Consider the following 16117-nt stretch of genomic DNA (forward strand, 5'->3'; position numbering starts at 1 on the left):
GCTGCCTTTCAGGTCCAGAATTGAACCCACACCTGTGGCTTCCAGCCAAACAAAAGACAGGCATATGAGCTAAACATTTACACTAGGCAGATACCCTCCTTGGAGAGAGCAATCATGGGAGAAAGAAGGGCTGTGTATGCACAGGGAGACAGCTCAGGGGGCAGGAGTACACGGAGGGAAGGACACAGGGAAGAGGTAATTATGGAGAGGAAGTGGGAGGGGAGCTGTTGCATTGTGGGGGATCACAGTCAATATCTTGAGACAAAGTGTATGTGAGCTGTTGTGTGGAAGATGAAATTTGCTCTGGAAACTTTCACCCAAATTACAATAAAATTTAAAAAAATAAAAAGAAAAGTAGTCTCATCAAGTCTGCAAAGAAGCTAATTCCCAGGGCTACTCAGTATTGGCAATGATGGCTGAGCAGTTCTCACCCAGGAAGATTTCAGGCTCAACCTGAGCTCAAGTCATCCAGAGTGAATTGGCTCAGTGACCAAGAGAGGACTGGGGGTCCTGTCTGCAGTACAGCGACTGTCATGAGAGCCAGGGGCTGCCCTAAGGGCAAGAGGCCTCTAGACAGCCATGGCCCTGGGCATCGAGGCCATGTCTGTACCTTTCTCTCTCACTCCTCATCTACAAAAGGGGTTATGAGGTATGTGACATAAAGGGGTGTGAAGCACAGAAACTTCTCAGAACACTGCCTGCACGCAGAGCAGTGGGCCACCAGGGCACGTACAGCCAGGAAGGACCGACCTCCCGGTGCAGGGGGTGCTTCCAGAGCTCAGAGGAACTGAGGCAGCAGAGACCCCATGAGGACATGGAATGTGAAGAGCCAAACCGTGGCCTCGAGAGCACAGTACCAACAACTGCAGAATACACGCCAGCCAGCACAGGGACCCTGTCCATGGGAGTGCCATGGGAGGCACTTATGGACACAAAGTACTGGTGGGACCATGAATGGTCACAACCTTGTTGAAAAGTAACCGAGCAGTAGCTGTTAAATTAAAACACACACACACACACACACACACACACACACACAGAGCACCTACGCACCGCCTGTCCTCCCCGGCTGAAAACACAAAGGCAAAGACATTTCCTGATGGAGGCTGTGGCCCCCAAGCATTCCCTGGGAGGGGTGTTTACAACACTAGACCAGACCAGCCCAATGGGCCTGGGGGCTGCAGTGTGCCACTTCTGGGTGAACAATACAAGAACACTGACTTACAGAGAGGTGGAACACAGAACATGAACACACAGCTCTGTCTGTGGACGGGTGGCGGCACTGCTGCCACTGAGCCTGAGACACTTGCAGGGCACAGGGGATGCCAGCAGACTTACTCATTCTCCTCTTCCGTCTCACAGGGGCTCTTGGAGTCACGGGCCGCTGGTACACAGCAGTGCTCAGGCCAGAGGCGACAGCTTCAATTGTCTCATCAAGCAGAGATGACATTAGGTATCTTGGGACATGCTACACACCAAAGGGGACGGTGCCATCGCCAGGGTGGCCCATGTCCTTTGTGCCCCTCCCAGCACCCTCCCGGGCAGAGCCACCTGAGAGCCCACAGCTAGGCACAGACGAGACCTCAGCAGAGCTCTCCAACAGCAAGGGCCACGGAGAGGCAGGGACATGCCGGACACAGCGATGGCTATAATACCACCCACCCCTCCCCAGCTGGGGACCAGGGCAGGACACCACTTAAAAGCCCCAGCTGGACTCCAAACACATTCTACCCTAAGTTCATCTCACAGGCTGCAGAGCAACAGGCCTGGAATACACCCCTCGTGTCGCTTCCAGTCCAGACGTGGCAGCCAGGCCTCGGCTCCCGCAGCAGAGCACGGCCCCAGCTGTCAGGGCACCTGTGCCAGGATCCTGGATGGGGCCGCAGGCCTCACTGTCCCACATTCCCACCTGCAGTGCCGTCTAGCCCACAGCCCTATGCCATCTCAGAGGTGGCCCTGCCCCAGCTTGTTGCTTTCCCTGCAGGCAGGCAGGACGGGACAGCCCAACACGCCCCCTGCCCCGCCCCAGATGGGGGGGCCACAGGGGACATACCTGTGTGCGCTAGTCAGGCTGACCCCACGATGGGGCCCAGGCAAGGCACGGTGCTGAGGAGATCGGGACTGAAGCACCCACCTGGATCCTCCTGGCCGTGGTGATTCGGTTCCGGTTCACAGTGGCCCTCACCCGCTCACTCTGCCGTGTCCTGGCAATGGCCCGGGTCCGGCCTGTGCTAGGCCGGAGCCTGCTGGTGGTGGGCACCACATCAGCCAAGAGCAGAGAGACCTCCTCCTCACTCACATGGCCCAGATCTAGGGGAGGAGGGACACGGGCTCACATTCACAGCAGATGCACGGCAACCCTCCTGCACAGCCACAGGGCTCTGCTACCACAGGCAGGCCAGCCAGGAGCCCCCACCCTGCTCTGCCCCCGGGAATCCCTGAATGCTGGCTGGCAGGCACAGGGAGGACCAGGACAGGAGTCTGAGGAGAAACAACTGAGAGCCAGTGGGACATAGGTGCGCTCCTCCAGCTCCACCGGGAGGACGACAGGAGGCCCACAGCCCGGTACTGGCAACCCCTTGGGGACTGCCGCTCGCCTCACCAGAGCTGTCATCCAGCCCGGCACACTCCGGACAGAACCACTCGTTCACTGGCACCTCCTGGAGCGGGGGATCCAGACACTCCATGTGGTACCTGCAGGGCAGAGAACACACAGCATCAGGCACCATGCAGACCCAACAACATGCCCCCCCATAGCCGCCAACAAGCAGCCAGATGCCTCCTGCCCAGAAGACAGTAACGGAAGCCAGTCTGCCCCAAAGCCCCTCTCAGGGGGTGGAGTACCGCCCTCCCTCCTCCCCTCCTGTCTGCGTAACAGGTACAGGTGGACGTGAGCAAAGCCCTCTGACCTGGAGCCCTGACTTCCCAAACACAGCCAGGCGTGTGAGCAGACTTGCTATGGGACACGGGGCCGAGACCACGATGGGGACCACCTTGTCTCAGCTCCTGCCCGAAGCCCTCGTCTCCGGCGGCGTTCACATCCTGCCCCCGCCATCCACATCGTGACTTTCCAACCATGGCACCTCACACCTCCTAGCTCATATCTGAGTAGCTAACGAAGAAAAACTCATTGTCTGCCAAAAAGAACCTGCAGCATCACCAAACCATGGCATCTTTCCAAGTGTTTCTAGAAGTCACTTGAGGGAACAGAGGCCAGTGCCAGGCCTTTAGCTGTCTTTCCATGCAGCCCAAGTCAAGCTGCAGACCAGCTGTGCCCAAACTCGCCCGAGAGAATGCTGTGAACTAGAAGATGTCTGACAAGCCCCTGCTGAAGTTAGGCAGAAACCAACCAGGAAAGAAAGCCAAGCCAGAGTGTCCATGAAAACCAGAGCCCTGTCTCAATCCACCAGCCTGGTCTGTCACTGTGTCACATTGTGCTGGCTCATGTGTGGCTGGGAGGCTGGCAGCTATGCCACTGGTAGTTCAAATACCAGCATGATTATCCATGGGGAACAAGCTTCAGCGGAGCTTCTGGACTAAGAAAGACTAGGAAGGAAAAGGTGGTGCTCTACTTATAAAAAGAACCGGCCAGTGAAAACCTGATGAATCACAGCTGAACATTATCTGACGTAGTGCTGGAAGAAGAGCCCCTCAGGGTGGAAGGCACGCAACTTACAACTGCAAAGAGCTGCCTCCCCAAAGTAAAGTCGACCTTAATGATGCAGGTGGAGTAAAGCTTTCGGGACCTCCACGTTTGCCGATGGGGAACGACTCAAAATGGCAAGACACAGCTGCAAAATTTATTAATAATAGAAACATGGAAAGCAGAAAATATGAATCTAAGAAAACTGTAAGTTGCTGAAAATGAAATGGAACACATGAAGATCCTAGGCATGAGTGAGCTGAAACGGACTGGCATGGAAAAGGAATTAAAAAGGAATGGCATCCCATTCACGGGCAAAAACAAATCTATCTTGTAGTATAGTGTTGTCAGTGATAGGACAATATCCATACACCTACAAGGAAAACTAATTATGTTATTACTATTCCAATTTATACACCAACCATTAAAACCAAAGATGATGAAATTGTTGTCGTTGTTGTTGTTATGTGCCGTCGAGTCGGCCCCGACTCATAGCGACCCCTCTTTGGGTTTCCGAGGCAGTATCACTATGGAAGTAGGATTGCCCAACCTTCCTTCCGAGGAGTGATGAAATTAGAGGGTTTTTATTAAATGCGGTTAGTCTGAAATTACTAAACATGCAATAAAGATGCATTGATAATGACTACCGTCTAGTATAGTAACCATCACTTGTGGCAGTTAAGGTTCTGTGACAACTTGGCTGGGCCTGGCTGAGTGGCTGGGCAGTTGGCTGTAGTCGTTCCCCAGGATGAGAGCAGTCATCAACTCCATGGTGGAATCTACTGTGAGCAGCTGAGTAGCTGCCTTAGGGATGTGTCTGCTCCCAGTGTTTAAGGAGAAGCTTTAGGAATGATCTGTAGCTTTTGGCCCCCTTGAACTCCTGCATTTAGCTAAGTCATTGTCTGGCAGCCTGCCACGCTGTCTACTCATCTTGGGACTCTTAATGGACTTGAATCGATGGCCTTCTGTGTGGTTTGGTAACATTGGGACTGTGCCTTTTTACTTGTCAACCTCATGTTTGTTGGCCTCAGCAGCCAGCAGCTGCCTGAGCGAAGAAAGCCTCCAGCTCCAGTGGGCCGGGAGCAAAAGGGAGAGCTAAAGACCGAAGTCAAGGGGCTTTCATCCAGCCCCTATAGCTGGTGCTCTGAACTCGGACTTCCGGCCTCCAAAACTGAGAGAGAATACTCCTGTTGGTTACAGTCACCCATCTGTGGAATAATCTGTTAGAGCAGCACTAGATAACCAAAATTCCACACAACATAAAGAAAATGAAAATCCTCACAACTGGACCAATAAGCAGCATCACAATAAATGGAGAAAGGACTGAAGGGTCAAAGATTTCCATTTAGTCAGGCTCACAATCAACACCCATGGCAGCAGCAGACAAGAAATCAGACCATGTACTGCATTGGGTAGATCTGCTGGAAAAGACCTCATTACAGTGCTGGTGAGCAAAGATGTCACTTTGAAGACTGAGGTGCACATAACCCAAGCCATGGTATTTTTAATCACCTCATATGTATATGAAAGCGAAACAATGAATAAGGAAGACTGAAGAGTTAGTGCTTTTGAATCGTGGTGTTGGCGAAGAATACTGAAAGTACCATGGACTACCAGAAGAACGAACAAATCTGTCCTGGAAGAATTGCAGCCAGAATGCTCCCTGGAAGCAAGAATGGCCACACTTCGCTTCACACACTTTGGTCATGTTGTCAGTAGGACCATTCCCTGGAGAAGGATATCATGCTTGGTAAAGTGGAGGATCAGCAAAAAAGGGAAGACTATCAACAAGATGGACCAACAGAGTGGCTGCATTAATGGGCACAGATGTGAGGATGGCACATGACCGGGCCGTGTTTCATTCTGGTGTACACGGGGTCGCTATGAGCCGTAGCAGACTTGATGGCACCTAACAACAACAACAACAGTGATTGAAACGTGAAAGTTGGAAACTATAAAGATTGATAGTTTGGAAATATGACCTGGTGATAGAAACGATACTAGAGATTGCATGACAGATTTTTGCAAGACCAAGAATCTAATTACTGGAAATACGTTTTTTTCAACAACGTGCACAGTGACTATATACTTGGACTTCACCGGATGGAATATACAGGAACCAAATCAATCAAATGTGTGGAAAGAGATGATGGAGAAGCTCAATATCATCAGTCAGGATGAGGACAGGGGCCAACTGTAGATCAACTGCTCATACACAAGTTCAAGCTGGAAAAAATTAAAACAAGTCCACAAGAGCCAAAGTATGACCTGGAGTATATCCCTCCTGAATTCAGAAACCAGCTCAAGAACAGATTTGACACACTGAACACTAATGACCAAAGACCAGACAAGTTGTGAGCAGACATCATATATTAAAATAGGAAAAGGTCATTGAAAAGACAAAAAAAAAGAGAAAGAGCAAATGGATGACAGAAGAGACTCTGCAACTTGCCCTTGAACAGAGAGTGGCTAAAACAAACGGAACAGATGCCAAAGCAGAGGGCTGAACAGAAGACTTCAGAGGGTGGCTCAAGAAAACAAAGTGAAGTATTACAGTGAAATGTGCAAAGACCTGGGAGTAGGAAATCATCAGGGAAGAACACGCTCAGCATTTCTCAAGCTAAAAGAACTGAAGAAAAACAGTCTAGCCTTGAGTTGCAATACTGAAAGATTCTATCGGCAAAATACTGAAGGATGCAGGAAGCATCAAGGGCAGATGGAAGGAATACATAGTCACTGTACCAAAAAGACCTGGTTGACATTCAACTATTTCAGGAGGTGGCACATGATCAAGAACCAGTATCACCAGCCCAGTATGGTGGTTATCACCCAGCTAAAACTGGACAAAGACTACAAAAAGATCCTTGAGAAAGCCAAATCTTGCCATGTAGGGAAGGAAAAAGCCAAATAGAAGAAGAAACAGTTGACAAAATGCAGGAGTACAATAATTTTAAAGACAAGTTTCATTAAAAACTGCGAAAATGAGGGAAAAAAAAGAACCAATAGCACTGAAGAGAGACGTTCCACCGCACTGCACGCCCTGGTGAAACACTAGGCTCCAGGAACTGGCGGGACACCCCCTCGATGTTTCAACAGATGCAGTGCTGGAGGTGCTCGCTTGTCTGTGTGAAAAAAGTTGGAAGACAACTACCCAGCCAAACAAATGAAGAGATCCATACTGCCCACTCCAAAGAAAAGTGATTAAAAAAAATGCAGAAAACACGGAACAATGTAACTAAGATCACATGCAAATAAAATGTGGCTGTTGTTGTTGTTGTTGTTATGTGCCGTTGAGTCAGACCTGACCCATAGCGACCCCTCCTTGGGTTTCCAGGGCAGTATCACTACGGAAGTAGATTGCCCCATCTTCCTTCCGGGGAGTGGCTGGTGGGTTTGAACCGCCGGCCTTCTGGTTAGCAGTCAAGTGCCTTAGCCACTACGCTACCAGAGCTCCCAAAATGTGGCTGAAGACAATTCAAAAATGGTTATAGCAATACATCAACTGGGAACTGGAAGAAATCCAAGATGGATTCAGAAGAGGACATGGAATGAGGATTATCACTGCTGATGTCAGACAGATCTTAGCTTAAAGCAAAGAATACCAGAAAAAAACCATTTACCTGTGTTTTATCGACTACACAAAGGCATTTGACTGCGTGAATCATAACAAATTATGGATAGCATTGTAAAAAATGGGAGTTTCAAAACACTTAAATGGGCTCATGTGGAACCTGTACATAGAACAAGAGGCTGTCACTCAAATAGAACAAGGGCACACTACATGGTTTAAAATCAGGAAGGGAGTGAGTCAGGGTTGTATCCTTTTACCATACTCATTCAATCTGCATGCTGAGCAAATAATCTCAGAAGCTAGACTATATGAAGAACGTGGCATCAGGCTTAGAGGAAGACTCATTAACCACCTGCGATATGCAGATGATATAACCTTACTTGCTGAAAATGAAGAGGGCTTGAAGCACTTACTGATAGATTAAACACTACAGTTTTCAATGTGGCTCACATCTCTACATGAAGAAAAATGTTAAAGATAAACAGAAAGAGACTGAAGTGGTTAAGGATTTCATTTGATTCAGACCGACAATTGACGTCAGCCCGTGGAAGCAACAGTCAAGGAATCAAACGATGTATTCCACTGGGCAAATCTGCAAGAGATTTCTTCGAAATGTCAAAAAACAAAGATGTCATCTTTAAGACTAAGATGCACCTGACCCAAGCCATGGTATTTTCAAGCACCTCATATGCCTGTGACATATGAACAATATTGGACAATGAATAAGGAAGACCGAAAAAGAATGGACCCATTTGAATTATGAGGTTGGTGAAGAATTTCCAATAGACCACATTCTGTAATAATAAGAACAAACAAATGTCCAGCCAGGACATCCTGGATAGAGTGGGAGGAAAAACGTGGAACAAAATCCAAAAACTCAATAATGACCAGAATTACTGGTCTGATAAAGTCTGGTGAGATCCCCCAATACTATGGCCCTGGAATACATTCTGTGCCTGGAGTAGAACTCAAGCCAGGGGCTGCCTCTCAGCCCCACAGTTAACAAGATGTGCACGCAAACCACTCAACCAAGGATGATGCACCCAGATACTGTATGGTAAGACAACCCTTAGAGTAATAGACCACGGGGTACCAGAGGACCAACATTCAAACTGAGGAAATGCAGGACAAACAGGATTGCATGAATAGGAGGGGCGTGGGGGGAAGAGTTACTGGGTAGGGAGGGGAGGAGACTGGGTTGAGGTTGGACATGGTGAATGGGGAGTGAAACTAAACGTACACGTAACGTTGAATATAAAACAAGCTCTTAAAATAAAGCAAAACAAAACAAACAAAAAAGTCCAGCTAGAATGCTCCTTAGAAGCAAAGATGGGGAGAGGTCTCACGTACATTGGACATGTTATCAGGAGGGACTAGTCCCTGGAGAACCTGGTAAAGCAGAGGGGCAGCAGAAAAAAGGAAGATCTCCATGAAATGGGGAAACAGCGCCTACAACGACGAGCCCACAACGACTGTTAGGCCGGAGGCCTCGATGAAATGGGATAACAGCTCCTACGACGACGGGCCCACAGCAATGACTGTGAGGCCAGAGGCCTCGATGAAATGGGGTAACAGCACCTACAACGACAGGCCCACAAGCAACCACTGTGAGGCCGAAGGCCTTCATGAAACGGGGTAACGGCGCCTACGACGACGGGCCCACAGCAACGACTGTGAGGCCAGAGGCCTCCATGAAACGGGGTAACAGCGCCTACAACGACAGGCCCACAGCAACGACTGAGACCAGAAGCCTCCATGAAATGGGGTAACAGCGCCTACAATGACGGGCCCACAGCAGCGACTGTGAGGCCGGAGGCCTCCATGAAATGGGGTAACAGCTCCTACAACGACGGGCCCAGAGCAACGACTGTGAGGCTGGGGGCCTCGATGAAATGGGGTAACAGCGCCTACAACGATGGGCTCAGAGCAACGACTGTGAGGCCGGAGGCCTCCATGAAATGGGGTAACAGCACCTACAACGACGGGCCCAGAGCAACGACTGTGAGGCTGGCGCAGGAGCAGGCAGTGTTTCGTTCTGCTGTACCCAGGGTACATGAGCTGCAGCTGGCTCGACAGCACCTAACAACAACAACAATTGGACCCAACTGAACAAACGCAGATCACAGATCTGGAGTTGCTCCAAGACCTAGGGACACAGGGCCTGACAAGGGTAAAACCCATGCCTGCAGATCCCCATCTGTAAGCCACTGTATGAAGTCCAGCCCCTGCCAGTACCCTGCGAAAGGCAGAAGATGGGCCTGTGTAGAGGGATGAGGGCCCTCCCAGCATACAAATGCTTCACGCTCATGGCGGCACTGGACACGGACGGAGTCCTGAAGGAACCAGGTACACCTGCTCTAAGAAATCTTTCCTCACTCTCTCTCCTTTCCTCTTCTCTTTCCCCCCAACTCTCCCCCCCAACAAAAAGTCAAGGAGAAAGCAGTGGTTCTCTGTAAAGATCTCAAGAATCCAGTGTGCCCCCAAGGCTCCTGGCCCAGAACTTCCAGAGCATCCCGGCTGCTGCCAGGGTCCTGACAAGGTCTCCCTGCAAGACCCGTCCATGGCCACCACCCTGCTTACTTCAGAGGAGAAACGGCAGACCACATAGAGTACGTGGGCCCGGTTGACCACTGGACTCCACACAGGCATCCACGCTGAGTAGTACCTACACCTGACCCTGGGACAGAAGCACCAAGGTATCGACCACCCATTCATGGAGTCACAGGGGAGCAAGCAGGGCAGCTCACTATAGGACAGGCAGCTGGGTACATTTGCGTTGGCCTATGGGAGGGTAACCGGAGAGAACAGTGTGTTAAGAAGCCATGCTACAACGTGCAGACGAGCTGGAAGGAGCTGAGGAGAGCTGGCATACATGGCGCTGCAGACTAAGCAGCAAGGCCTGAGGAGACAGCAGGCAGTAATGGAACTCGGCAGGGGGACAGTGGCAGAGGAATCCACCAACTGAGGTGGCCACAGGGGAAGAGGGCAGCACGGCTGCCGGGCTCCAGCCCTCCCAGGTGTGCTTTCCCACAATGCCCTTGGCCTCCTGCTCTTGGCTATTGTGCAGCCTGATCCCTTCAAATGATCATTTTCTGCCCAAAAGCAAGTTCTAGATCTACCAGCCTCACTGCTTTCTCTCAACAGCTTTGCAGGACCCAGACCCCTAGGCAAAGGGTTCTCATGATCCTCGTGCCAGAATTTTACAACAGGAAGACTCCAAACGTACAGTGAGAACAAGATTATGGGGAGAGGACCAGACAACAGGGAAGGGTCGACAGAAACCGAGAAGCCCAGCAAGGACTGAGACCTGGGAGGCCAGTGCCACTGGGGAGCATGACCACAGCCATAGCTCCAGCCCCCTCTGCAAAACTCAAACTCCTTCTTGGAGAAAAGTGAGGCAGTATCACCCTTGTAATAACAGAACCTACGGCTGACACCCACCTAGCACCACTCAGCGAGGAGAGGCCGTGCACCCTACAGGGAGCGGCGTACATTTATAAGCACAAAATAACAGACGTCACGTGGAGGAGGTGCACTTAAAGTCCTCCCCAGAGCTGTCACAGACAACACCTTATCCCCCCACAGAGCAAGACAGCGCACCCCACCTGGTACGCGCTCGCTGCCTAGTCAATGTGGCCCCAAGGGCGGCCCGCTTACCCGGCATCGCAGCCATCACAGAGGAGGAGGCGGTCCTCCCGGTCACTGCGGCCACACACTTCACAGAACGTGGGATCCTCCTCCTCAGCCTCAGGGGCTCTGGTGTTCTCCACTGGGACCTGCAGGGAGAAGGGCACTGAACCCGTATATGGAGCCTGGGGCCGGCCACAAAAGCAGCTCTGGAAACACTATGCGGGCCAGGAGCCCCAGTATCTGTGGTTAAGAAGGCACCTAGATACAAGCGAAGTGTTTGGCTCCAGAAAGCCCACAGCCATCTCAGTCTCCAGTGGCCAGCACACACCAAGGATCTCCACAACGCAAAGGGAGACGTGCCACCGCCTTATTCCAGGCCCACGTGCAAAGGATGGGGTCCAAAGAGAGCTGCCCCACCCAATGCCGCCACAGCTCAAGAGGGCGGGCCAGGGGGAAGAGGAGATGGGAGTGCAATCAAGGAAGCCTGAGAAGCTGCCGCATCTACACCCACCAGCCAGACCCTGCTGCCTCCCACCTGGGGCCTCCCATTTGGGGCCCACAGGACCAGCAGAGAGCATGGCAGCTCAAGTGCCAACATCATGATTCAGGCTTCAAGTTCATGGTTGGAGAGTTTGAAATGACTAAACCGTTTTAATCAAACGGTTCCTGAAATCAAATCAACATTTTAACGCATGCGATTTCCCATAAGACAGGCAGCGATGTGACAAACTCCAGACCGGGGCCTCCTATGCAGCGTGTGCACTCACCTTTCTCAAGACTTTCCCACCAAACTGGGCGCGGACACAAATGCACCTGAATACTGTCCGGTCCACTGGGCAGGAGTTGGCGTTCTGCAAAGCAAGATCACAGCCTAGTACCACAGGGTGCCTCATCAATATTATGTTCAACTAAAGAACCCACCTCAAGGCCCCAAACCCCTCTACACAGAAAACCACTCACCCCTGAGTGTCATCTCTGCATGACCCTGGGCCTGAGCCCCTGCACCCAGTGTGGGTGCCAGCCACCCAGTTCTGTGTGTCCAGCAGACATCAGGCCTCAGACCTGTCCCATGGGCCTCCTTCCTGTACCAACGGCACTTACACCACTCCCACTTTATAAATGTAAAGTCCAGTTTGCTGACTTCTTCCTTTTTCCAATCATCTTGGCGGTTCCTGATGCTGTCACCCTCCCAGGTGGATTTCGTGGGCTGTCAGGTGCTCTGAAGGTGCTGTGTAACACTGATGGACCTGCTCTCAAACTGCTGCCTGTGTGACTTCCCTCCCACTCGGCCACAGGGGTTGAGAAGAGCCCTTTGGCTGTCTCACCTCTCTAACTCATGTCCAGCCATCCTGTTGGGCTCAGCATTCCAATAGTTCACCTGCGTGAACTCATCTGCAAACATCATCTTTTCCTACCTAACACCTATGCTTATGTTTGTCCTATGTTAACCCAACATGATGTATCCTGGGAAACACATGGCGATGCCTTTCTCTCCTTAAAGAAAATTCTTCACTCGCCATAGAAAAAGTTTGAGCCTGATAACCTGAGGTCTAAATCTCTCCTCACCAAGCAGGAACCATGGGGGAGAAGAGCTTCAGCCAGCCTCTGGGCTGTCAGCTGACAGACGGAGCCACATGCACCCACATTTCTGAGCTCTGGGGGAGCCAGATCCAAGCCTGGGTACTTAAGGGTATAGCCCTGTTGTCAGTGATGTGGGCTATGACATCGGGAGCATGATGGAGAGGGCTCCAATCTGTAAGCGATCTACCTCTAGGCTGGGAAGGAGCGGAGTGGGGATAAATTGAGGAGGTAGGGCCAATGTTGTGTGAAGCTGGGCGGCCAGTCCGCAGGGCACTCCCCACGCATGCTGGTGCAACGCCAGTTCTCTGAGATTGCTTGCAGTAAATGTTTTACAAAGCAGGGGCCAGAGCCTGCTGCCAGGAGTGCATCATGGATGGGAAACAGATGCGTGTTTCTGGTCAGTCCCGTGTCAGTTCAAAGACAGGCCCTCACTGCTGGTCACCACAGTCACATGTGACGACAGCTGACATACCCCGTACCTCCTCAGACAGTCACACTCTGAGGCAGAAAGTAGCCCTGATACCAGCACACCCTGCGCCCAGGGGCCTGCCTGGATGGTGTGACTGTCTGAGGCGGCAGCAGCTGGCTCAGGTCACTCGTGGCTCCTTTAGGATCTCTGTGGCCAAGTCCCTGTGTAAGCCTTGCCCACGGCCCAGAGAGCAGACAGATAGGCAGCACCCCACTGAGGCTCCCCCAGGGCTCCAACATCAGCCTCCCAAAACAGTAGCAGAGCCAACAAGAGGCTGGCACAGCCAGGTCACCTGCAGCAAGGAAGGTAGTAGGGCACTCACCTTGGACCACTCCACTATGCAGTCCAGGCAGAAGTAGTGGGTACAAGTCTCCGGGGTCCCCACGGCCTGGTCTCGAAACACATTGAGACAAATCGGGCAGCTTTCAGCTTCCTCATCCGAGCTGAGCCCTCTGTCTGCTCCTACTTTCCTCTTTTGAGTGTCAGCCACCGAGGCCTCCACGTCTTCTTCCTCCGAGTCTTCAGATTCTGAGGACAGAACACTGCCACCTTAGTGGACAAACCAAAGGAGCACTGCTCAGTGAGGAAGGACCAGGTGGCCCGGCTGCCACTGTGCTCTCAGGATGGCCGACTTCCAATGCCAAGGCCCTGCCCAGGCAAGTGTATGAGCACATGGCGTTGGCCAGCATGCACATCCACCCTCAAGGGCCAGAGCCACAGCAGTAGCCCCACTCACCAACCAGAGCAGCACCCAGCAAAGCCCTCTGTGCAGCCTTAATGCTGGCACCTGCCTGGCCCCAGCTCCTTTACCCCACACCCCAGAGTGGCGTCAACGCCCCTGATCCCAGATGGGGCCATGGCCCGGTGAGACTAAGCAGAGGACCTGGCTGGCCAACAATGGACTCTTGGCCCCGGACAACATGAGATACGCAGTGTGCTGTTTCCAGCCACTAACTTGCAGTGATTGCTTCACAGCACGACAGCGAACAGAGAGGCACAAGACTCAGGAGGGCAGGGGGTCTGCTCAGCCACGTGCCAGAGCCAGGTGGAAGCCAGATGGCCTAACACTTCCTGTGTGTTTCTGGAAGGCTCAGGGCTGTGGCCCAGGACTGAAGCGGGTAATGGGTGAGAGAGCAGGGATGCCCTCAGAGTCCCAGGCCAGACACCTGCCCCCACCCCATGCCGTGACCAAAGGGTCACTCTACAGAAAGGGAGAGAGGAACATACAGACTGCAGACAGATTAGGGATGCTGTGACTCTGAACAAGACCACGTCCTCCCTGGGCCATCCCAGAACAGTGGCTGAGGGACAAAAGTTCAAAGAGACACAGGTCATCAGAGAGCTGGGTCCCCAGGACCAACTGCAGTCCCAAGGCACGATAAAGGACAGGAAACTAAAAGCAAAGGCATGAGGCAACGTGTCGCCTTGGAGTCACCCCAACAGGCCAGGGAGTCAGCACTCCAACAGCTGACCCTACAAGGAGTTGCTCCCCACGTCCTAGATGCTGTGGCACCTGGCTCTCACTGGGAGGATACCTGCTGCTTTGTGTCATCCAAACGAACTCTGCAATAGGGACTGCAAAAAAGGGGGCCACCATCCCCAATGCTGCCATCCTCACCATGTGTCCCTACACGACAGGGGGCCAGGGAACAAGGCAAGTGGGCCGAGGACCCCCACTCGTCACACTTCGAGCATTCAATCCCTTACCAGATCTGTCTTCCAGGTACTCCTCCCCAGACGCCCCCTCCTCGTCCTCTTCTGTGCTGTCCCTCTGCTCACTGCCCATGTCGTCCCCAGAGTCCTCACTGCTTCCATCACAGCTTTGTTCTAGACCGAAAGATGAGAACACAGGCCTGGGACAATTGACGGGTGAGAACACATGCCCGGGGCGACCAATGGGTGAGAACAACGCACAGCCAGGCACTCAGGAGGACACCTGCCAGAGGCCCCCCGCGCTGCCTGGGTAAGGCTGGACAGAGCAGGGAAGGCTGTTGGCAAACATGTTCTACACTACGGCCACTGCGTTGCTTGCAGTGAATATAAAATAGGGCTCGCTGCTGCTGCGAGGGAGCTCTGGTGGCATAGTGCCTAAGGCATCTGACTGCTCACCAGAAGGCTGGCAGTTCAAACCCACCAGCCACTCCTCAGAAGGAAGGTTGGGCAATCTACTTCTGTAGTGATATCGCCTGGGAAACCCAAGGAGGGATCACTATGAGTCAAAATCAACTCGATGGCAGTGAGTTTGTTTGTTTGTTTACTTCTGCAAGTTAAAGGCAGAGGAATCTTTTCAAAACATAGAAACTTAGAAGTCTGAACGTGCAGACAGCCCCTCAAGGGAACTCAGCTGCCTCAAGTGACAGGAGCACCCTTCCCACCTCCAGGCCTACAGCCCACACTGGGTGGAAGGGCCAAGGCTAGCTCACCAGTGTCACTGGCCAGGGCAGCAAGGCTGGGCTGCAGGTGTCTACCCGACCCTGCGCTCCGCTCTGCAAGCTCGTCCAGGCTGTCCTCATCCATGACTGGGCATCGGAGTTCACCTCTGGAAGAAAGTAGATCCCAACAATTTCCAGAGTGTCCCCAGGTTCCCACTAGTCCGGTCCCAGGTGACATGCTGTCCACGTCTGTATGGCTGAGGAGGCACAGCTGCTGAGCTGTCACAGGTACCAGTCGCACACAGATGCAAAAAGGCCACGACTTTCCGTTATAGAGCCCTGTTCACAGCAGGGGAGCTCTGGTGGCGTAGTGCCTAAGGCATTATTTGACTGTTAACCAGAAGGCTGGCAGTTCAAACCCACCAGCTAATCCCTGGAAGGCTGGTTGGGCATCAACTTCCATAGTGATACCGCCTCAGAAACCCAAGGAGGGGTTGCTATGAGTTGGACCCAACTCAATGGCAGTGAGTTTTGTTTTTTGGTTTTTTTTTTTTGTTCACAGCAAGGAGTCATTCGGCCAGCCCCCTAATTAAAACGAACCTGACTTAGTCTGTGACTGGAGACATTCCTGAGCCCAGGCAGACACCTGTAGCAGCACCTCAAGATGCAGCACAAACCCACTGAAGGCGTTAAGAAAACGGACAACACCGGTTGATCCCAGGGAATCACAGCAGGACTCTTGCAACAAGAGGGCACTGAGGGGCCCAGTGGCTGAATGGGACCCTCCCTCAACACTGCAATGTGCCACTTCCAGGCAGTGAGGGGCCAGGCCCTGTCTCTGCTCACCTGGC

General features: G+C 52.3%; 1 protein-coding gene across 1 annotated transcript in view; it reads right to left on the bottom strand.

The window, feature by feature from the left end:
* The window catches only part of PHRF1 (PHD and ring finger domains 1), a 27930-nt gene extending 12519 nt beyond the window's left edge, over positions 1 to 15411 (bottom strand). Inside the window, exons 1-8 of the mRNA XM_042782102.1 lie at positions 15318 to 15411; positions 14602 to 14721; positions 13217 to 13422; positions 11612 to 11695; positions 10872 to 10990; positions 2603 to 2694; positions 2135 to 2310; positions 1339 to 1468 (exon numbers count right to left, since the gene is read on the bottom strand). Of these exons, the coding sequence (XP_042638036.1) occupies positions 1339 to 1468; positions 2135 to 2310; positions 2603 to 2694; positions 10872 to 10990; positions 11612 to 11695; positions 13217 to 13422; positions 14602 to 14721; positions 15318 to 15411 (1021 nt within the window). The remainder of the gene's footprint in view (positions 1 to 1338; positions 1469 to 2134; positions 2311 to 2602; positions 2695 to 10871; positions 10991 to 11611; positions 11696 to 13216; positions 13423 to 14601; positions 14722 to 15317) is intronic.
* Between the last annotated feature and the right edge of the window lie 706 nt (positions 15412 to 16117).

This window comes from Orycteropus afer, unplaced genomic scaffold, assembly GCF_000298275.1.
Source record: "Orycteropus afer afer isolate SDZICR_OR568_19922 unplaced genomic scaffold, OryAfe1.0 scaffold00244, whole genome shotgun sequence".
NCBI lineage: Eukaryota > Metazoa > Chordata > Mammalia > Tubulidentata > Orycteropodidae > Orycteropus > Orycteropus afer.